Source organism: Oryzias melastigma, linkage group LG20 (genome assembly GCF_002922805.2).
Source record: "Oryzias melastigma strain HK-1 linkage group LG20, ASM292280v2, whole genome shotgun sequence".
NCBI lineage: Eukaryota > Metazoa > Chordata > Actinopteri > Beloniformes > Adrianichthyidae > Oryzias > Oryzias melastigma.
In genome coordinates, this window is record NC_050531.1 from 10891098 (window position 1) to 10913730 (window position 22633).

The 22633-nt window shown below is 36.4% G+C and overlaps 2 protein-coding genes across 2 annotated transcripts in view; both read right to left on the bottom strand.

The window, feature by feature from the left end:
• Positions 1–647: 647 nt before the first annotated feature.
• On the bottom strand, positions 648–3280 carry eloca (elongin C paralog a). The gene is made up of 4 exons (XM_024280615.2): positions 3137–3280; positions 2667–2693; positions 2363–2506; positions 648–1102 (listed from the first exon to the last, which is right to left on the bottom strand). The coding sequence occupies exons 2-4, from the start codon at positions 2668–2670 to the stop codon at positions 912–914; spliced, it is 339 nt and encodes a 112-aa protein (XP_024136383.1). The 5' UTR covers positions 2671–2693; positions 3137–3280; the 3' UTR covers positions 648–911.
• A 6400-nt stretch (positions 3281–9680) lies between these two features.
• jph1a (junctophilin 1a) overlaps positions 9681–22633 on the bottom strand; it is a 31959-nt gene continuing 19006 nt past the window's right edge. The window contains exons 4-7 of the mRNA XM_024280311.2: positions 20144–20262; positions 13364–14091; positions 12016–12112; positions 9681–11942 (exon numbers count right to left, since the gene is read on the bottom strand). Of these exons, the coding sequence (XP_024136079.1) occupies positions 12032–12112; positions 13364–14091; positions 20144–20262 (928 nt within the window). The 3' untranslated portion in view covers positions 9681–11942; positions 12016–12031. The remainder of the gene's footprint in view (positions 11943–12015; positions 12113–13363; positions 14092–20143; positions 20263–22633) is intronic.

Sequence of the window (22633 nt, forward strand, 5' to 3'; positions counted from 1 at the left end):
TCAGTTGAAGTCACATGATACAAGTTTGTGTAAATAATTCAGAGAATAGTCAAATTTGCTCATTATTAAAATAATCTACAATGGAAAAAACATTTAAGTTACAAATCATCCACCTTCAAAAGAAAAAAAACCCTCAAATGTTCCAAATCTATTATTTAAGATTAGCGAAAAAACAAAAACCTAAACCCTTATTTTAAAGATTTGACTAGTCTTGACTACAAGGAAATAATGTGAAGGTATAAAAAGATGACTTAAGCATGTCTGCAAAAAGTATTAATAGTTTGAAGCATGAATATGTTTGCATGCTTAAGACTTTCCACTTTTATAATATATCACAAATCATGCTTTATTCTGGCTGCATTAAATTGCTTTTTAGTATGAATAAAATGGAGTAAAGTGTCTTAATCACTTATATTCAGCAATATCTTTTCAGGAAATGTTTTAATTAGGATAAACATAGAAACTATTGCCAAATTATCTTTTTTTTTTTAACTGCAGCTTTTATTTTAGCTTAAGTGAAAGTAGTTTGAAAAATAGCTATTTTTGTGTTTCTTTTTACATTAATCATGCCTAAAAATACATTGTAATGGTACATGCAACACTTCAAAAATATTTGGTGCAAATGAAGTCACACAACAGAAATAAAGTGCTCACCAAATAAATCTTTATTAAGATTGAAGTAGAAGGTGAGGAAAGAGTTTTCTGCAGGAGCAGTTACCATGTTTTTGGCCTGCTATGTTCAATACCATTTAAAATGACTTTTTTTCATAAACACAAATCAAAATTATAAGACAAAGTATGAAGCAACAAAAACAAAACACGTGTTGTGTGTGGTAGATGAAAAACAAATTAAATACTCTTCCAAAAAAAGCTAAAAATGTTTTTAAGCTTTTACATATTATTTGTAACTTTTAACAATCCAAAAAGTTTGCAGCCATGAGCAGTTCCAGTGCGATCTCCGGAGCGATGGGGAATTCAGGGATTTCTGTAGAGCTGTTGGTGTAACGGACCTTGTAGGTGAAATACATGCAGACCTTAGACAGAACATGAGACGGAATCTCTCTGAAGTTCACTTCATTGGTTTCATTCTCAGCAAATTGTCCTGAAAGTAAATTGTCGCAGAAAAGAAAAACAGTTAAAATATAAAATCTGGTAATATGGTAGATTTTTGATAAAATGCAACTCCTCATTCTCAAATGCAAACTATTAACACTAACTGATTTATTTATTAAGACACTTGTAAACTCATGCATTATGGCATCATTATTTTTAGAGCTAAATACATTTTCTAGTTAAAAGGCAAACAACAAAAATTATTTTTGTAGATCATTTTTTGTGGTTTAAGTGTATGCATTTTCCTATTAATGGGCTTTGGCCTGTTGGCAAAAAATTTATAAATACATAGCATTCAAAAATTAAGGAGTTGCAGGTACCACACACTAAAGAATCATATCTCAGCAGTTATTTCTGTAGAACTAAATTCAAGATGCTTTTGCAGTCCTTTATAGTGTAGGTCTAAGCAATGGTGTTGAATCTTAAAGCAGGGATTTTTGCACAATATCAACTATTTATACTCTTTCTAAAAAACAAAAAGTTTAAAAACAATTAAAAAAAACAATTAAAAAGAAAAAAAGCTAGAGAAAAAAAATATCAGCTCCAGTGGTAGTTTGAAAGATTTTCAACCAAATTGCAAACAAATTCCTAAAAAATGAAAAATTCCCCCTATGTCAAGCTTTTTTCCTTGACCCATTTAAAAAACAGCAATAGCCAAACAAGTAAAACAAATGGGAGCAATACTTTAGCAGAATTTGACACAACTGTTGTCTTTAGTTAAATTATTGCAGCAGGCAATAGATTTGTCACCTTATTAAACTTTTACTATAAATTAGGACTACAAACAGTGCACTTACTACTGCAAAACAAGTACATGAAATGTAGGAAAATGCAAAGTACAGGCTGCATCAAAAAATGGTTTGAAAAAAGTAAGTCTGAATCTTAAATAAGGTTAGTTCAGTACATTTTTAGCTGCCAAATCCAAGAACTGAACAGTAGTTACACATTAATTTATAGTATAATTTTTGAAATTGAACATTTTTTTACATGAAACATTTGAACAGATCACCTGTTTTAGACTACTGCTTTAAACTTCTCAAGGGTTTCATTCTCATTTTGTAAAAACAAACCCCATCCAGACAATCAGTAGAAGTTAGGGCAGGGGTATCTATAAAATCAGGACACCAGTCTTGAGGACTTAAGTTTTACTATCCTTTAAAATTTGATGCCCATCTTTTGCATCTCAATAAATTTCATTAAATATTTCTTCGAAATATAAGGAAAGCTCTTGTTTTTTTGTAACTCTTACCAGGTCCACTTAACATAGCTTTGATGGTACCAGATGTCAAGGCATGTTCTCTCTTCACTATGAATTCATGGCCATCTGAAGAGATCAGCTTCACGTACATGGCATCTGGCCCTTCACAGCCACCATAGGTTCTTTCCTCGCTGTCTGTGTAGCACAGAACATAAAAGGACTGTAATAAATACGTGTAAAGCAAATTTCCGATTAACTATTTTAAAAAGTCAATAATTAAAAAAAAAGAGCAAGTTTGTGATTTAGATTTTTTTAAAATAGTTATGCGACTTGAGAATCATTTTAACATTCATACCCATCTTTTTCCGGGACTCCGTGGATCCTAAAGATAAAAAAAAAAACATAGTTAGATATTCCAAATAAATAGTACAGCACTGGCTTTAGCTGGTTTGAGAAGCATGCAACACTGAGAAGCTACTTCGATCTAGGCCTTTATTTAAGAGAAGGATTTTTGATAGTCACTGTACTGCGCTCCCTCTCAGCTAAACAAATAAAAGAGCAAAACATGTGTTGGAATATGGAATTAAGTAGTGTTTAACGTATTAGACACTTAGTGTCCTGTATTTAAATAAATGTTAGGAGTATTAAATATATGTTTGTTTTAGGCGAGTTCGCGTTAGCTGCGGTAGCTAGTAAGCTAACCCCTTATCGAAACATGATATTTTCTTCTAATCACTCACTATCTGTTTAAAACAACAACTAAACAACTAGAACAACTACAAAAAATAACACAAACATGATTTATGTTACATTAAAGTTTCTTACCACTGCTTAGACGTCAGACGGAGACACAGCTAAAGTTAGCCACTTAAGTCTAGCTACCCGGAATTAATTTGTTGGCACACTGGTCCGCAGTAAAAATGTTCCCCTTACCGTGTTGCTTTCAGACAGAAAGTGTCCCATCATAAATCATTTCTTTTCTGCGGATTAAAAAAAAACAAATTAACTATATAGTTAATTTATATTTCCCCCCATAATTTATTAATCTTAATATTTGTAAAATTATCTATCTATCAGTCAGATATATCGACAACAGCTAAGAAAATGCACAAAACAAATGTAATGTCTGCAAAACAAAACAATGTTGCGCCGTGTTTGTAACATTTAAAGTAATATTTGTTTCACGTAGATATTATTTCATATCTATCTTTTTTTTAAATTTGTGAATTTAAAAACAACTCTAAATCTCGACTCACTTGCGATTCTACAGTTATACCGATAGGGGGCGTGTGAGTTTAATATTGCTCTTCTTGCTCCCTTTTCTCACTGTGATGAGCTGCAGCAGGTGCTCAGAAGACATGACAGAGACATTTTGCCGGGCCATAAATCTGAATTCATCAGAAGAGGCATGTACCCTGAACTCTTACACATTCCTCAAGGGCCACTAAGTGTAAATCCTCTGGTTCAGCACATTTTCATTATCTGTATTATAGAAAGTTCATGCTTTCACAACTGTTACTATGCCACTGGGGAGTGTTTCATAGCCCCATGAGGTAAACTAACAGAGTTACTTTTCATAAGTCCATCTTGTGCTTTCCTACTTATGCCAACATGAGACAAGGAAGATGCAGTTTTTCTCAAATCAAAAACAGCTGAAAACTGGGCCCATTTCGTTGTTATGTTCAGGTTTGGAATGTGACTTTGCCCTGATCCCCTGTGCAGTTCTTTCAGGGAGGAAAAGTGTTGACTGTTGAAATCTGAGGCTTCCAAATGGATGCAGAGGTATCTGAGCCTTACACTTAGAGTAGAATACTGTGCATGCCTGTAAATTTTGCCATTTGACCCAGAGGTGCTCTCAGAGGCAATGCAATTCACTGAGGTGATGTCCTCTCGTGGGGGTTTTCACTCAATTCTCGTTCCGTTAAAATAATTTATTTTCCAAGACAATAAAAGTCTTCTTTACTCTGTTCAACCACAGATATTAGTGTATCTTACGTTCAGATGCTTTGCTTTTTGTCTGTCATTCAAACGTTTAGCTTTGTAAAGAGTTTGAAAGTTTTCCCAAAAACAATCACTGACCTTCCAGTCCCCCATTACACCATTAGTACTTATGATCAGAACAGGCGGATGGCGGCGAGCTTTGATGTCTTTCTGATACTACCCACCCGGCTGCAGCTGCTCTCAGCTCTATTTTTGGGAAGGCTGCTGTGGGCCCTCAGTAAAGGGCTTCCTTAACACATACAAAACACAGGCAAAGACTCTTGTTGTGCTTGGAAACATCAACAAACCTTCTGAAACCTCAACTCTAAGCTTTCACTTATCACAGTATCTCCTATTAGAAGTAATGAGTAGTGAGAGTATTTCCTCTTTGTGCCCAAGAAATGTTTGTGTTTTAGGAGTGCATTATTAAGTAGACATTTTTTTAGATTTCTTTGCATTTTCAGCATCACTGGTGTGATTCAGCCATTTTTATTTGTTGTTCTCATCCCTGAATCCATCAGCCTATAGATTCATATAATGACAATGCTTTGTTTAAAAAAAAAAAAGCTCTGAATGAAACCAGGTCAGAACATTTATTTTCATGGGTCATGATATGGAGAAGTGGAGGAGCGATGTCCTGCAGCGTTTTATGTCTGACAACAGGGAAAGGCTTGTCACTATAAATCTGCGGGTCCGTTTGGCCTGCAGGAATTACAGTGTCCTGGAATCATACTGGTCTGAGTCTCATGTTTCCTGCTGAAGGGAAAAACGGGAAAACCATTTTAGAGTAGATTTGCTTTGAGATGCCATTATTTGCAAATAGTAACACAGATAAATTTTTTTTGTATTTTTTGTGTTTTATTTGTTAGCATCCCTTTTAAGCAGCAACTGAAGGAACTACTTCATGATTTTGTAACTATATTTACATAAAAAATGTTTTAAAAAAATCTGTTAAAGTCAGAGTAGACTTACGTCAAGGCTTTTACGCATTGGAAATGATTTATTTCAGACAATCCAAGCAAAAACAAACAAGCAAACAAGCAAATGTTTATATTTTTGATTATTTGCTAAAAAGGGAGCGGAAAAAAGAAAATTTATATAATCCAACCCCTAATTCATAGGTGCATTATAGGTGTAATCTTATGGAGTTGTTGACAACAGCATTTACCATATATATTTTTAAATTATTGAGCATGTCTGCAGATAGAAGTTAAGCAAACCAAATTTTCCTGACTATAAAACACATTTTTATTGTGCTATAAAACACATGCAACAAAATCCAGAGAAACAGATGTTGCTTAAAAGATTAAAAGAAGTCTGTTTTTGCTCAGAGAAGTATTTAGTGGCATTTTATCACGTATATCTATTTAATATTGATAAATCTTTTTGCCAATACATACATTGAAGTTCTTGACAAATTGGTATCTTTAGTTTTATATAATTACAGGTATGTTTAAGGATAATATTTTTCATTTAATTTTCCTTTAAGGAAACAGATTTCATCCAAAACAGGATTTTATTTTTTTAAATTTACCTTTTCAATGGCCAAAAGCAAAGCAAGCAAAGCACACCAACAAAATAATGATAAATAATGATTAAAAAAATGAAAATTAGGGTAAAAAAGCACAATAGTTTACTGAATTCGTACATGTTGCAATATAAGGAAAATAAATGTAGTTAAATATTCTAACTTATGGCTATTGTAAAAAATAGAACAATTACATGCTCAGTATTGATAGAAAAAAATATATATTTATTTTTTTCAGCTTTTCAATTTAGGGTTATCATTAGTGGAAACAGTCCTTGCAATGTTTGGAAACCACAATGACAGTCGAGTCATTTACTCATAGCCTGCAAACAAGGACAGAATAAAAGATCACGTCAGACCAGGAGTCATATTTTGCTGAGATTCAGTCTCTGTTTGACTCATGATGAAAGCCTTTACAGGCAGTTAAGTGGAAATGACGATCATTAACTTTCAGTAGCTTGAGGCTCTTGCATTACACCGTATGTTTGAACTAAACAGACTCAGCAAACACTCCCCAATAGTAAAAAAGCTTCTCCATATCCCACATGTCGCTGAGCAAACAGGACACAGATAACCTTGTTAGAATCATGAGGGTTTTGTTGTGTACACAAAGCTGCATGTGGGAACAAACATGCTCTCAGTTTATGACAGGCCAACACAGCACCGCCTGTTCAAACAATGAGGTAGTTCTTTGATTTAAATGACAGACTGACAGGTTTATAGTTTTATAGAGCACATTCGTTTCTGTTTGTGTAACAGATGATTTGATGCTATGCTAAGCTATCTATGCCAGGAATGAGGCAGGGATCTACTCGATACTAATATCTTAGCAACAGTTTTGAAAAACGCTAGCCACTGATATCCCCTCCACTGCTTTGCAGTCTTAAGCCAATTTTAGAAGTACAGCAGGGTTGTGTTTTAGGCAGAAGGGAAGCTCAGTTCCTAAGAACTTAAAAATAAACTCATGTTTTCACTTTAGCATCCAAACTTTGTTTTTCTAGTCAGCTTTGCAATTTTTGAGCAGCTAAAAGTTAGTCATTATGTGCACAAAAATCATACTTCTTATTAGAATATTTTGCTGGTTTAGTCCGTAGCAAAATACATCGAACTGAATAGATCAACAAAAATGTTTTCATACATAAACCCATTAATATCGTGATATATTGATGTAAATATGCACCACTTCCAAAAGTACATTTTTCAACTTAAAAAACAAAAGCAAGTGAATTTTCTTTTTCTTTTTTTCATTGATGAAAATTAATTAAGGTATCAAGGGGTTAAATAAATCAAACAAACTTCTAAGATATTTTAGGAATAAAAAAATAAGTCACCTATAGGCTTCTACTGGATATTTATACTATTGATGCAAATAGAAAAAAACATAAAACCAATTAATTTAATATATATTTGACTAAATAAACCAATTATGACTGTTATTTAACTTTTAAACTATCGTGTCTGCCGTAATATTGTAGATGAACTAATTTATAAATTCTATTTTCCTGTTAGACAAACAAAAATGAATGTCTTCCAGTGAAAAAAGGTGACTACAGCTATTAAGGTGTTTGGGAATCCTTTGATCACATCAATGTAAGTGTCATTTTCCTTAAGAAAATCTCTTTTTGTGGCTGTAAAAAGAGGAGCCCCATCAGGTGGAAAACTGTGATGCTCAAATTGAGTCAAAAATTAAATATCATGAACCTGAAAAGCTGCTGATCTGTGGTCGCACTCCTGGTTCAGTTGGTGGTAAATTCCCTCTGAGTGAAATACATATTTATGCTAAAATCGCCTCCAGCTCAGACCTGTAGCTGTCACAGCAGTTCCTTGATTGCCGTGCAAAGAAGGTGTCATAATACTTCACCGTCTCTGGTTTATATTTGTCCAAGATGACTGGTGCAACCAAATCTCGTTCAGCTCGCTGTTCAAGATGAAAATAGCAACCGATTACAGTAACAGAGACATCCTATACTATTATTGACAATTTCAGCCTGACACAGAGGTTTTAAGTGCTATCACACTGTAGCTCCCCAAATTAGGAGAACAACCCAACAGATTCCAGGAACAACTTTTGAAATCATCTAAAGCTTTTAGTAGATAGCGTGAGTTTGAAAGACTATAAGTCAATCAGCAGTAATAACAGTACAGATTTATCTTAGAGTTTGAAAATATCTTCACGCCACAGCACGGCAGCAGGGTTGCTTTATTTCCTCTCTGGTTTTGCCCCACAGGATCTCATTATGAGAAGGTTAATACGATGCCACAGTTTGTTTGAAGATAAATGAAAGAATCTAAAACATAGGAGCAGCGGAGAGGGGAAGGTTTTAATTCAACAGTATTTTTTTGTTCTGTTTGCTGCATTTGTGTTTTCTCACGTTGTTTTTTTTTTCCAATCCCAAATCCAATAAGATTTTGAGCAACCATCGTTATCAAAGGCTATAAAGAATGGATTTTAAAAACCCACTTCAATGTGTTTTTAACTTGTTCTTGTTGTATTTTTCTGATGATGGAGGACATATATAAAGAAAAATAGAATTAAAACTCAACTTCTGAGTATTTCTTTTCAAACTGTATTTTTGGATAACTCCAATATTGCTCATCATTTTTGTTAGGTTGGGATTGGTAGGAGCTTTAAGCTAGCAGGAGAACATGTAAACAGATTGGTGACGGGAAGTGGGGGTAGGCTCACAAATGAGAGGCAAACTGCTCAGAAACTATGTCCTAGAAAACAAAAGCTTAAAAATGTTGGCTAAAAATGGCATAATCGTAATTATTACTACTGGGAATGGTTTGAAAATCGACCAAAAGATGATTGGAGTGGTACTTTAAAAGGCATGGAGTAAAATTTTGATTTTTTTTTTTTTTGTGTAAGAGTCTCATGTCCTTTTCCAGTGTAGAATGTAAAATTAGTCCGAAAAGGGCAAGCTCCGGAATTGATTCATGTTAAAAGGTTAGCTAAATCTTAATGGGATCCAAAGTGGACTGAAATGGGACTCCAGGTGGTTTCTACTAAAGTAATTACATAGTGATATGATGGTCAACGTCTTGCAGAGACAAAGAAATGAAGTCAAATTTTTATTTAATTTAATGAAACTTACAATTCTAACCTTTACTCATGTTTCTGAGCAGACCCTCAACTTTACTAAAAAAAGGTAGTTCCTGGTTCAATTTTTCTAAATATGTCTGTTTAGATTAATACGTTTGATTAATTCAGAATGTCCTACTTTAAATAGACAAAGGGATGAGTCGGGCATGGTTTGGAGTTGTGTTACTGTCTCCAACAACAAAAAAATATATATTCTCACAGGGGTGGGGAAACTTTCTTACTTGGGTTCTAAAATCCGACAGGAGGAGTAGATTCCCGGCATGTTTTAGTAATTCACCTCGTAAAAGAAAGAAATAGCTGGACAAAAATATAGCTTAAAGTTGATTGAAAATGACTTTAAAACACAACATTTTGGAATTTTATTTCAACATTGTGGGGTTTTTGTTGCCATTTTAGTACCATTTTGTCACCGATAGGTTGATGAGGGAAAAACTCAAGGAAATGCTGCTTTCATGTGGTGTTGGAAGAATTGGAAAAATGACTGACGCATGAAAATTGAAAAAAGATAAAATCTTCAAACACCACATGAATGCAGAATAATTTTCTGTGCCTGAATTTATTTGTAGTTCGCCACCTGTGGGGAGTCACCTGAACAACAAGAAAAATAAAACATTAATGCAGGTAATACAACTACCCACCCCAGTAATAGCATCTGAAATAGAAGGATCAATTTCAATCCATATGTAAAAAAAATCCATTATTACGAAAACTAGTGGACAAAAATGGTTTAAGTGAAAAAAGAAACACACACAAATCTCTTTAACAAGGCAAAATATCTTTATTTTTAAACACATAACTTCATCTCCAAAGACTTTGCACAAATCATTGGGGTAAAATGAGCCTTGAAATATCAAAATTCTCCCACAGTTTCTAAATATGTCCAATAATCTTCAAATAAGTACATCTGCCTTCCATGTCCCCAAATGGTACATACAGTATGACCAATTAGAAATAAACCTTTTTTTTTAACTGTCAAACAATGTTATATGTGCATTACATTACCAATTACAAACAAGTTATATTCATTGTCAAAATACAGGTGTGCAAATTGTTAGAAAAATACCTACTCATACCAGATTCTGGATTGTGCTCTGTAAAAATCCATACAAATAGTATATAATAATCTATATATAAATATCTCCAACATGCAATGTTGCATTTCAAAAAAATATCCCACCTTCTAGACCATTCTGTTAATCCTTCTTAAACACCAGTCTTCCCCCATAATTATTATCATCTATACAATATAGTGAGTAAAATTTAGTGTTTCCAGTAGTTTCACGGTCAGTTTGTTAGCAATCTGACTGAAAAAGTGTTGAAATTTGAAGCGCTGCTCATCTCAATCACAATATAATCAAGCAAACTTTCAAAAACAAATTGGCGGCAAAGAAAACCTAGACGTATTCAAGCCCTTTTTTTGTCATGAGTGATGTCCACCTACAGTTGTACAATGAATAAATAATTCATCCTGGTAAAGGTGACGATAAATGTCCAGCGTATAAATAACCACTATGAAAATCAAAGAAACTCATGCCATAATTGCAACGAAAGCTCTAAGCAGATGAGGCGAAGCAGAATGCAGCTGATGACAACAGAATATCCCCCACACAACAGATTTAAGACAAGGATGGCATCTCTTCCCCGCCCTCTCCCCCACTTTCCTCATCTTTTTGAGGTAAACAGTAGCACTGTTAAAGACTTCTAAAAGGCATGTCTCCCACTCCCTGGAGCCACATTTCCCATGGTCTCAACCTGAATAAACTTTCACCGTCCACTAGATCCAGTCTCGTATTCATGCAAGTGCCCCTGGGTTTACTCCAGCAGCTGTGTGGACTGCAGTTTTTGCATCTTGGTCGTGTAGTGACAGTGAAACCAAAGAATAGTGTGAGAAAATTCAAGCAAAAAAGGTGTGGACTTCTTAAATAACTTTCATAAATAACATAAAAAATTTCTCTCTTAAAAAGCTATCTTTTTTTTATTAATCTTTATCACAGTGCCTGATATGAATGCATAATCAGACATCTGAATTTATGAATTGTCAAAATATATTGAAATTCTTTGAAAGGAAAAACATATTGCACTTTAATAACATGTAATGTCAAACTACATCTCTGTTGTAGCGAAATTCCCCCCAAAAAAGAAAAAAAAGGGATATTTTTATTCACTAATCCTGTCGAGAGATTTCTACAAGCACACGGCTGCAAGTAACCAACATTCAGAGAACAATAATGAACAAAAAGTTACAGCGGAACAACAAACAAAAAAATCTGTACCATGCACGGGGAGTGTGTCAAAGCAGTGTATCCTGGATTGCAATGGACGGAGCTTTGAGAAAGCTGCAGTGATGTTTCGCTCGACAAAGTAAGACTGGGTAGTGACCGTGCGAGCACTGACTGCTGGAAACGGCCGTCCCCAGTTTCCTCTTTCAAGAGGGGCACGAACCCCCGGATAACATCTCCACCTGAACCCCCGGCGCCCCCTCCTCTACTACCCGTCGACCACCCTGAGGGCTGGGCTCACATCTCCCCATCAAAACGTCACATGGCAAAATAGAAAGGCAGCTGTTTGCTCCCGTCATCTAAAAGTGCATCTCCACACTCTTCCAGCAGCGAGGTCCGTCAGCCCACTGCTATCTCTGCCAAGGCAGAGTGGGCAACTGAGACCTGTGCTTGGATCAGCATAGTGTGGGTTTCAATAACTTCTTCTTCTTCTTTTTTTTTTTTTTTTTCCAAGACTGAGTATGTTTGATTGCATTTGAAAACCTTTATTTTTATTCTTTTTTATATCTCACTAGACACGCCTTTTCGCTTCGCCTTCAGCAGAAACCAAAGGAGTATGAATTCACAGGGCAGACCCTTAAAAAGAAGGCTGAGGACAGATTGGTTTTAGCGACGCCTTCCTCTTTACTCTCTTTGGTGTCATGCTGAGTCCTAAACACCTCCAGCCGTCCCCGTGTCTCACTGGCGCCATTTTCACTTTTCAAGGCCAGCGATGCAACTCGTCCAGTTGCCATGATTTCACTGCAACAGAAAACAATCAGGATCATCCAATCCGGACATCATACTTTTAGATTTGTACTTTTTTACAACTTACCTGAGACACAACATCATCATGTCAGAAAATGGACAAATATAATTGCAAGGCCGATATTCAACAGCATTACCATAGCAACTAGGATAGAATTAGGACCCTGTAAAAAAAAAAAAAGGAAACAGATATTATAACAAAAAAAGGATTAAGGCAAAAAAAGCGTAACTTGCATCTTATTTAGTATCTATTCCTGTTGTATTCTGGAATATTCATTTTTCAAAGAAACACTTTGGACAGATCGCCACAGGATCACATAATGGGACATGAAACCACACAAAATTAATTTGAACCCTTCTTTGATTTACTGTAATTTTTTACTTTTTAACACGATCAACGTAATTCCAGTAGATTCTGAAGGATAAAAGTAGCAAATCAACAATTGAAAAGTTACATGTTCTGACAAAACATGTAGTTTTCTAAAGTAGCTTCAAAGCAAGCATAAATCATTTTAAGGGTAACCAAACCCTAAATCAACTTTTTTTGGGTGTTGACCTCTATAAATGGGGCATTAAAAGGGCTGTCTGTTGGCCATTACCAAATTTTTGACATATTAAAATAGCCTTTTTGAAAATATGGTTTAAAAACTGTTTGCTGCCCCCTACAGGTTAAATTGAAGTGTTACATTTGAATTTTGTGATTGGTCAAATTATTTAAGTCCTTTCGTGATCTGCAGCTCCAATAATGTGAACAGTCTTTTCCCCAACCCCACCCCTCTGAGTGGATTTTCAAATTTCGGTTGTGGGCGGAGTCAGTGTCAAACTTCCCTGTTTGGTCACCCTTTCAGTAGAATTATTTTAATGCTGCTTCATGCCAAATCTGGGGTTATATCCTCCTTTTGGGAGGGGAAATTTTATTACAGCCCCTGAATATTTGTATTTGTTAACTACATTTAAGCATTCTTTGAATCTAGTCAGCTTTAGTTGCAGTGCCGTGATGTAATCACACTTCAGATTCACACTTCAGACGGTGCAGCTTCTGAAACTGGACACATCTTTACTGATACAACAGAGAGGACAGAATCTGTCCAACACTTTTGTTCATTTTTTGTATTTTTGGCTCTCTTTTAATGCAGAATTTGAGAAAATAAAACTGCAATGAAAGGAATTTAATCTCTAAGTATGCTTTGACACCAGAGTGAAGTAACAGAGTAAAAGTAATATTGAGTTTCATTACTTTTGGCTAACAAGCTGTAACCAAACCCTGTGAGTTTATTGGGGCAAATAACCCTGTGGCTAAGTGGGATCTTAAACCTCACACTTCATGGGGTCACATGCATTTTTACTCAAATAGAAGATTATTAATATGAATAAATGTCCCCTCCGGGTTAGAGAATTTTGGTCTGAAAACTTACTGTTTCTTCTGCGGCTTCTGAAACTTCCATACTAGCTTTCTTTGTGTCTGCTAGGCTCTTTGGCTTAAGTGAATCCTGCTTCCTGAGTTTTGGCTCGCTTTTGGTGTCTCGTATGGAGGCCGGTTTGGGAGTGGGCACAGGCGTGCTGAATGACTTAGGGGGCATCCGAGCCAGAGCCAAAGCACTGGGCTCTTCCTCTACGTCCTCCGGTTCGGGGGGCGGCGGGACCCTACTAGGAGCCTTGACATAGTAGCTGTGGTACTCGCTGTGGAGCTGGCCGTTCACCGGTACCGTAGGAGGCTGTGGAGGGGATGCCGGTGATGGGAGAGGCTGGTGGACTTTAGCGGGTTTAGGCGGAGCTTCGGTGGGGCTGAGAGAACTTTTAGGGCCATCGCTGACGATCAGTCTTTCTTCTTTACTCGGCTTTGTGCTGGATCGCTCCTCCTTGCTGGTCTTGTGAATCGCTTTCTCTTCTTTACTGGTCTTACGGGAAGGTTTCTCTTCTTTGCTGACCTTGCGGCTAACGCTGTTGGCGATCTGGCTCTGTTTCTTGCTGGAGTCAGGCGAGGGGGGAGGAGTGGCTTCAGGGCTGGCCACGGGAGAGACGGGCGGAGTGGTGCCTTTACGGTAAAAGTGAGGAGAATCCTTCGGGGAGTTCTCCTTCTTTTCAACAGGGACCTCCTTAATCTCCACAGGCTCTTTAAACTGTTGTTTTATGTAATCAGGTCCTGAGGAGGAAAAAGGAGAAAACACACATCAATAAAACAGGAGAATTGCCTCATTTCACTTTGAATCGTCATTCCAGTCAGGCCTCCAAGCTGAGAAACAATAGTGCTACTAAAAAATAATACCCTATTATTTTTCATTTTTGCTTTTATTTTTTAACTCACAATTTAAAATTTTGACCAGAGAATTATCAAATTTCCTGCCCTCTTATTTAAATTATATTTTTTAAAAAGAGTCAAAATTAGGTTAATTCTGATCAAATTCAACATAAATGACTTTATTATAGACTCTGTGAGGCCTCAGAACTCTTAAGCCTCCCGGTATTTATCTGCTGCATCACATTCCCAGTTTGTTTCTTAACTACACAGCCAGTACGACCCACTACAAAGAGACGTCTAAATATTTGCAGGAATTAACGTATCTGCAAAGCCTAATTTCACACCACAGCTCAATAAGAGTTAGGACTCCAGGGGCGGGCCCGACTAAGATCCCTCTGTTTGGGAACAGATTCCTGTAATAAGTTCCAATCATTTTCTAAATGGTTCCGGGTATTTAAATGACCCCTGACTTCACCCTCACCTGAAATTCTGGTACTTTTGAAAACTGCTTTTACACACCAGTCCTGGGATTTTGTATTTAATTTTTTTGGTAATAAAATAAAATGACTTAACAAGTTTTATCAACACATTAACGAACATTATTAACGTGTTTATAGTGTTAGTAAGACATTTATCAGCACAATAAGCCAAATAAGGTTTATTAACATACTTAGTAATATTCATTAACATTTAAAGTGAGGCCATTGTCTAGAAATTATTGGCCATATTAATAAACTGCTTTCAAGCTAACAATTGTTTAATTACCTTTGGGAAACTGAAAAAGACATTTATTTGGTTCAGCTCTAATCTTTTCATTAAAATATTTTTTATCAAATAAGGATTTGTATTTACCTTATTTAGTTTCTTAAAAAAGAAAATACTGAATGACACAAATAAAACATTTCCAGTTAAAATCACAGCTCGTGAGAAAGCATATTCTAAAATATGTAAAATAATTGATGTAAATTTCTTTTTTGGTGTAAAAATAAATAAAGATACACACTAAATTAGTTAATTAGAACATTAAAAGATCTCTGATGGTTTTGTATTTTAGTAAATCAAAGTAATGTATGTAATTACCTTTCATTGAGTTATTAATTTTTTAAATAAAAACTGGCTTTATTTTTTATTTATATATATATATATTTATTTGTATAAGAAAAATTAATAATCCAGAAAATCTAGCTGTGAATTTTAGAGATTCAACATTTTATCTTTTCATATAGCCACTATATCTGCATTTATTACAGTATTTCATGTGTATTCGTGTCTATAATATAAAACCTTTAAAGCACATAATTTAACAAGCAGGAGACAGATTCTAAATACAGTTTTTCCTTCCTAAAAGCTGGATAAAATGCTAACAACAGGTGCATTAACAGAATAAAGGAGCTACTGCATCTTCAATGATTTGTCAGTCTATGCTTAGTATAACTGTGTCTTGAAAGATCTGCAGGTACCCAAGTGGCCAGCGCTGATCAAAGTCTGCAGACTTCTAAAGAGAAAGTGGGCCATGATATAAGCCATGACAACGCAGACATAACAAACATGACTCATGTTTTCCCATTTTATGGATAAACAGTCCTTTTTAGTTTGACGCTAAAAAAACGGCTAATCCGTGTAATGCATTTACAAAATCACTGTTGTCTCTGAAATTATTAGATAGCACGTTTTGCTTTTTTTTTGTTTTTTTTTAGTTAATCTGCAGGTTGCTAGTTCTTTTTTATGTTAATCCACGTTCCATTTTCTGCTCGAGTGCATCCTTAGCTAAACATACACACTCTTACACAATCACACACAAAACACAACAGACTGGATGCTCACGATCCAGACTAACTCTTTCTGACCTTAATACAAGAGATGAGCAGCAGTAGCCACAGAGAAGCTTCTTCTTCTTCTTCTGTGTATGTGTGTGTGTGAGTAGATGCACGACTAGAAAGGAGTATATTTCGCACTGTAGTCACATCTGTTGCTGCCATCCACCAAGAGAAGATCAGCGTAAGATTTATAGAGAATTCATTATCCGGGGTAAAGGAATAAAAGGAAACTGTTGCCAAACAGGGCTGCCTTTTTTATATTTGTCATAGTGAATATTCAATTGAAGATGTTGCAGAATGAATAGTGAAAGATCTTTAATGCTGGTCAAACATTACAAAATGCTTCAATTAAACTGTACTTTAATGCAACTTCCTGGATCTAAATATTGTTTATTTTCTCCTAGATAAAATTGTTTTGTTTTTTTTTTACTTTTGAATGATTTAATTTTTGGATTTGATTGTATGTATTTAATGAAAGCTTTACAAGCTTGAGCTGCTGAAAAGTCACGAGTCTTTAAAGCCAAGGTTTTATCATTGTTTTTACTTTTTTTTGGCTAATTGAATTTGAGGATATTCCTTTGGCTTTTATTTTGTAATAAGCTCATTCTCCAAATGAGTTCTTTCATTTTGACCTTAAATGAAGGAACTTTGCATAATAGATTCATGATAACACATTTGAACTCTCTTATTACCAGTGAATTAAGTCTGTTGAACAAAAGTTTGCAAACAAGTGAGGGGTAGTAAATCTAATTATCTGCACATGCTCAGTTAAAACTTTTCTACGGATAAGAAAGGAGGAAGAGAAAATTCTAGATTGGGATTTTGCAAAGAAATGATTCAATCTGAGTTAAAATATTGAGAAGCATTAAGAGGAAGTTCAGCTGATAAAGAGAAGATCTAAAAAATATCTTTGTTTCTTCTGAAAAACTTTGATAATATAAATATTTTGCAGTTATAACCTGTAAACCAAAGCAATAAATTATGGTTTATGATCATAAATGTATCAGCTGTTTAATTTAATGAATTAGACAGTTTATTCTGATAACAAATATAACATTCTGGCAGAAAATTAACAAGGAAAGAAGGAAAAAGTTGAAAATACAAATCCTAAAATGTTACTCTTTTTGTGTTCATTCAATTATCTTTTTAAGACAGTGTGTTTTTAAAGGATTAAAAAAATAATAAAGCATAAGATTATCTTTTTATCTTCATTGTTGTCGTTCAGTCTGAGAAGTCAAATGTCATATTTTTCTTCTTTTGAAAGAAAGCAGAGACAAAAAAAAACTGAGACTTTAGCTTTCTTTTTCTCATTTTTTGATGTCCTTTAACCCATTTTCAAAGCCAGAGAAAACATTGGATACATCTGTCAGAACTTTGACAGAAATGCCTGCAAAGAAAGAAAAAAGATTTCAAAAGTTTGCAAGTCTCAAGTCACTTTGTAGAGTCAGTCCAGACAAAAGTGAAATGAAGAAAAGTGAAATACAACTCTGGCATATTGATAGTTAAAAGACAAGAAAAATAGATTATTTTGACAATCTAGACAAGTGGTTTTACAAGAAAAATAGCTATTATTGTGCTAATTTTGTTGTTATAGCTGAAAAAAAAATCACTTTTAAAGACCGAAGCATCTTTTTTTCATTTTTTAATAATTATGATTACAGATCTGCCATTAAACCCTCAGGCCCAAGTGGGAATTTAAGTAGCTACACTTCAATTTTTTCAGTCCTTTTCCTCTATTATTGCTACATTTGTGCAATACTTTGCTCAGTGGATTACTGTCTCTTTTGAACGTCCTGTTATAGTTGAGATTCATGACTCAATTAGTAGGTTTTTCGATTTTTTTTCTCCCTCTTTCATCCTCCCACTCACACTGTCAGATGGTCATGGGGAGTTGTTATTGTTTGGCCAGATTGCCTTCACTACTGCTGCTTTCTCACTTCCTCACAGTCACACACAGGCAGATATATACATTTGGGGCCCTCATACGTAAATGGACTAATGTGGGTGGCTACAGGGGGGAATGGAATCACTGTCTCATTTGTTTGCATGTGGGCACATGCCAGACAGAGTTTTGGGATTCTTTACATGGAAAATATTTTTTTCGTTCTGGAAAAAGGAAATATTTCATTAAAATATTTCTAGGAAGTCAATAAAAGGTTTCCACATTACTGAAGGAAAAATGAAATCTTACACCACACCTGCTGCTCAGAATAAACAGCAACACCTGCTCATGTCTGCGTCTTTAGCTCTGACAGGTTCTTGCTGTCATTTTTTTTGTGTTAATTTTTGCTCCACCTGGTTCAAGTGCACCTTGACTGGGTCGGAAAGAGCGCTGCAGGATCCCTAAACCCGCCCCCCTCCCTGCTTCTCCCAGCCCTGTCCGGCGGCCGGCTGAAGGAAGGGACAGCTGCTCTGTGAGTGCTGCTGGAGCGAGGTCCTGTCAGTGCATAAGGATTTCAGCTATGTCTCCATTGGCCCCCAGTGAGCACACATTGGCACCAAATATAGCCCAATTAACGTCACGCCACAGGCCACGCCCTGCGCACCGCTCCCCCTCCAGGGTTCTGTTTGTGAATCGATCAGAAAGGTCAGGGTCCTGTTCGCTCTGACCCACTCTTCCCTTTTGAAGCACACACTCCCAATCTTAGTGATAATCTGCTATGAGTCTGAAATGCTAATTACAACAACAACATTCCTTAAATATCTATTTGTGATCCGAGAGGATTTTTTTAGACGGCAACAATTAAATCTCTTGATTTGACTAGTTTAGATTTAAAACATCAGATATAAATAATTTATTTGCAAACTGGAAAACTTAAGATAATGAACATTTAAAAATCTGGTTTCCGAACATGTCACCATTTAATGCTTCTGGCCGTTCGCAGGTGCCTGTCTGTCCGAAAGACAGCTTTACGCAACCGAACGTTGGAATGTTTTGGCTCAGACGTCATTCTGTCCGGCACATTATTATGACATTGGCCGTCTCTCCATTCATGATCTGACTTATAAGGCAAGGACACTCTCCCCCACAGACTTGTGGGCCGGCAGATCACCCAGCTTGCCAAGCATGACCACGGTTTTCCACAACACAAACAAGCAGCAAGATGTCTCTGGACTCGACTGGCCATTTCTGAGGCTTAGTGAGGGGCACGCTTGAATGGGTCCCATTCTTAATCTGTTTGTCACTCGCTGTTTTATGGTGCCTTTTGGCAATGTTTCAGGGTTGCTTACTCACTGGCCTAAATATATTACGACAAATGACGAAAGTGAAAATTTGATATGCTTTATTGCCATATTTTCAAACAATCAGAGTCGGAAATTAGAATTAGGATCAAACTGGACTGATATTATTTCAAACTGATTGTTTAATTTAACCTTTTTAAATCAAATGCAAACTCGTGAGGTTTGCATTGTGCACCAAAGGACAGACTGATCTAAAATAAACCAAAGTGATCCATGTGCAACATCAAGAAAGTCCAAAAATTAAGCAATAAAATACATAAAAAACCCAAATAATCCTTTTGTAAAGGAAGATAAATTCATTTGAGTGTGAAAAGAGCCTCCATTCAGAAAACAGTAGCTTCCTTTCGGCATTCTTTGCTTTGTGCGACCACAAACACAGTCCTCCATTGTGATCCAACAAACCATCTTCAGTATCTTGTCTTCTGAACCAAAGCGGTAACACAAATCTCTGTGACTCTGCGCAGCCAAAGCAAGCTCGGTGCTGATTGTGATGCAGCCTGAGCAAACAGCTCTAAAGCAGTTCATACAACATTCTTTATACACGTTACCCATGGTGCAACGTGCTACCCAATCCCTTCAAATATGTGGCTTTGACAAGACAAAAACAAAACAGTTTAATGGAAATATTTAAATGTGGATCTATTTAAATGAGTCCTTGAATATATCCAGAGTAAAGAGTTTAAGTTAATTTAAATTTAAATAAACATCAAAGGTGATTAAAAACTGTTCTAAAAGCAAATTTGCTTGCCCAAATTATCAAATGCTAAGTCAAATTTATCTAAAAGAAGTTTCAGGAAAAGACCTGACCTAACTAGTGTTTCTTCAATAACATGTTACTATTGAAATGATTCTGCAGGATTTTTTTTGTCTGTGAATGCTTGATCTCTAAATGTTACCTGGTTGGTAAAAGTTGGGGGAGAGTTCCCTGGCAACTGCCCTGGCGATTTCAGAGTCGTGCACAGCGGAGATGGCGGCCTGTTCTGCAGCCTCGCTTTTTGTTCTGGCATGAGCTGTTCTGGAGACACACAAAAAAGAACAACATTAGAGTGTAAATACGCAAACATTCAGAAAAAAAACTTTTCTGTGTTTGATTCTCCCTTTTAAAGATGGTTGACAATTCATTTTTTGTGCTGTGTTAGAGTTGAACGTTTACACCTGACATTTGTTCACACTGAGCAAGCAGGGAAGGGCTTCTTCGTCCTTTTCTATTTCTATTGTTTACTAGCGCACCTTTACTACCACAAGCATTTGGAAATGTTGAAAAGTGCAAATCTCAGTTCTATTCCAATTTATGAAAGACTTGGTGTCTTAGAATTGCAGCCGGGCACAAATATAAATTTTCAAACAGTTGGCACTTCCATGAATGAAAGAGGACACCACCAATACATCACGACCCAATCTGAGTCCCTGATTGGTCAAAGTTTGACCTAGTTTAACTTGCAACACCTGATCAGTGGTCACACATTTTGTATGTAGAATCTGAAAACAGTTGCAGAAACTTGAACGCATTTACATAGACTTTTCATTGGAAGTAGCCAATTGAACGTGCATTGGTGTGAACGTCGCTTTATGGTTAATCTTTGCAGCTGTTCTCCTCTGGACTATAAAACGCTTGTCAACATTAAATGTAAATAAGCAGTAAGTTTGTTTTTATCCATTCCTTATATCTATTCATGTTAGGTGAGTTTAAAGTTTAAGCAGCCATAAAAGTAATAAAAAGAGCTTAAATAAACCAAATTTCTGCAACAAAACAAGAAAGGAGAGTTTTAAACGACACAAAAAACACAAACAATTTAACTTTTATTAAAGTGTGTAGCACAGGAAAAAGCAGGGAATGTGAAGACATGGATTTGTTAAACAAATTTCCATATTATGACATCTTGAATCTTCCTCTTATTATCTACGCTTATGCCAAATCATAAATAAGAAAATAAACTCATAAAAACTAGTTACAAAGCAAGCATTTACTTTGATATTTAGAAAAATAGAGTCAGATTACATCAAAACATTAGCAAATAATATACCTTATAGCCTACACACATCACTCTTGGATTAATTACTTCAGTAAACGTGAAGGTCGGAGACAACTGATCTGTGATCAATGTGAGCGTAGCATCAGAGCTGAGAAATAGAAGGAGAGCTCATCAGGAGGAGGCCAAAGGTAACCTGCTCCACTAATCCTTAGGAAATCCACATAATGCATACTTCTGCTCCCAAACACAAGCATTTCTGAGAATAGAGGAGAGGGGATGCTTCCTCTTTTTCAAAAGATGATAGTGAAACGACAACACGGCTACAGGTAGTATTTGTACATATAGTGAGAGTAACTATGCAGACTATAAGAGACTGGAGTGAAAGGATCCAGATGCAGAGTTCAGGCGTCACAGTAAGTGCTGACAGCTGTTCCTGCTGCCCTGCTTAACCCGGCTCATCCTTCTCTTTTCCTTCCCCATCCCTTCTCTCTTTCAATCAAGGCCCCTGTGTTTTTTCTTTTTTTTTATCCTCCCTCATCTAGCTGTTGACGTTCACTCTCATCCGCCTGCATCCATACCCCTCCCCTCACCGTCTCTGCATCAGTGTGACCCCAACGGACAGATGTCTCGAATTCAGAATACCGCTCTGTCCTTGGACTGCGGCGTGTCCTGTTTTTGACGAGCTGGACAGTAAGACATTAAAATGCATGAGGACCCAAAAATAAGCCTGTGCATTCCCCACAGACAAAGGACTGACTGGGAAACTGCTGCCGAGCAACAGATGAAAACTTCACTTTTATGCGTATTGGAGGCAGGCGTGGAGCAGGAAGCAGTGGGGGGGGAGTCGCAGGACTGTCACTAATGCAGCACACAGCTGGCACAGTATCACCAAGCAGTTACAAAACAAGATTTAAGCGTTTCAGCTGCATCGCACCACATGCACCACATACATCCACCAGCCACACACGCTGATGCTAAAATGACTTCTATTTCTGAAATGTGTGAAATGTGCTGCCAAATAAAAGTAGCCATGGCTTGTGTACTGCATGCCCAACCTAAGGATCTTTGTAGCGTGAAGTCATGGGCAGACAAGAAGGGGATGGTGTCCGCTCTGCAGACTGTTCTCCAGACAGGATGTCTGAAGGTGGGAGGTGACAGGCAGAAAATGATGGGAGTAGAGGTGTGATGCAGCAATGGGACGAGAGGAGAGTGTAAGGGAAGGTGAGAAGAAATGGGCGTGTGGAAGGATGGGACGAAAGAGATATTTCGCCTAGGAAAATCTATAGATCAGGGGTCTCAAGCTCAAATCAGCCGGGGGCCGCTGGAGGCGGAGTCTAGGTGAGGGTGGGCCGCATCAGGATTTTCACAAGAAAATCGCTGAGAAAACATTCTAGTGTTCTCAAATATCTTTAT

Excerpts from the sequence above, each read along its gene's own strand:
- eloca (XM_024280615.2), bottom strand. Across the intron at positions 1,103-2,362 it reads AGCTATGTTAAGTGGACCTG|GACAATTTGCTGAGAATGAA; the intron begins GTAAGAGTTACA and ends ATTTACTTTCAG.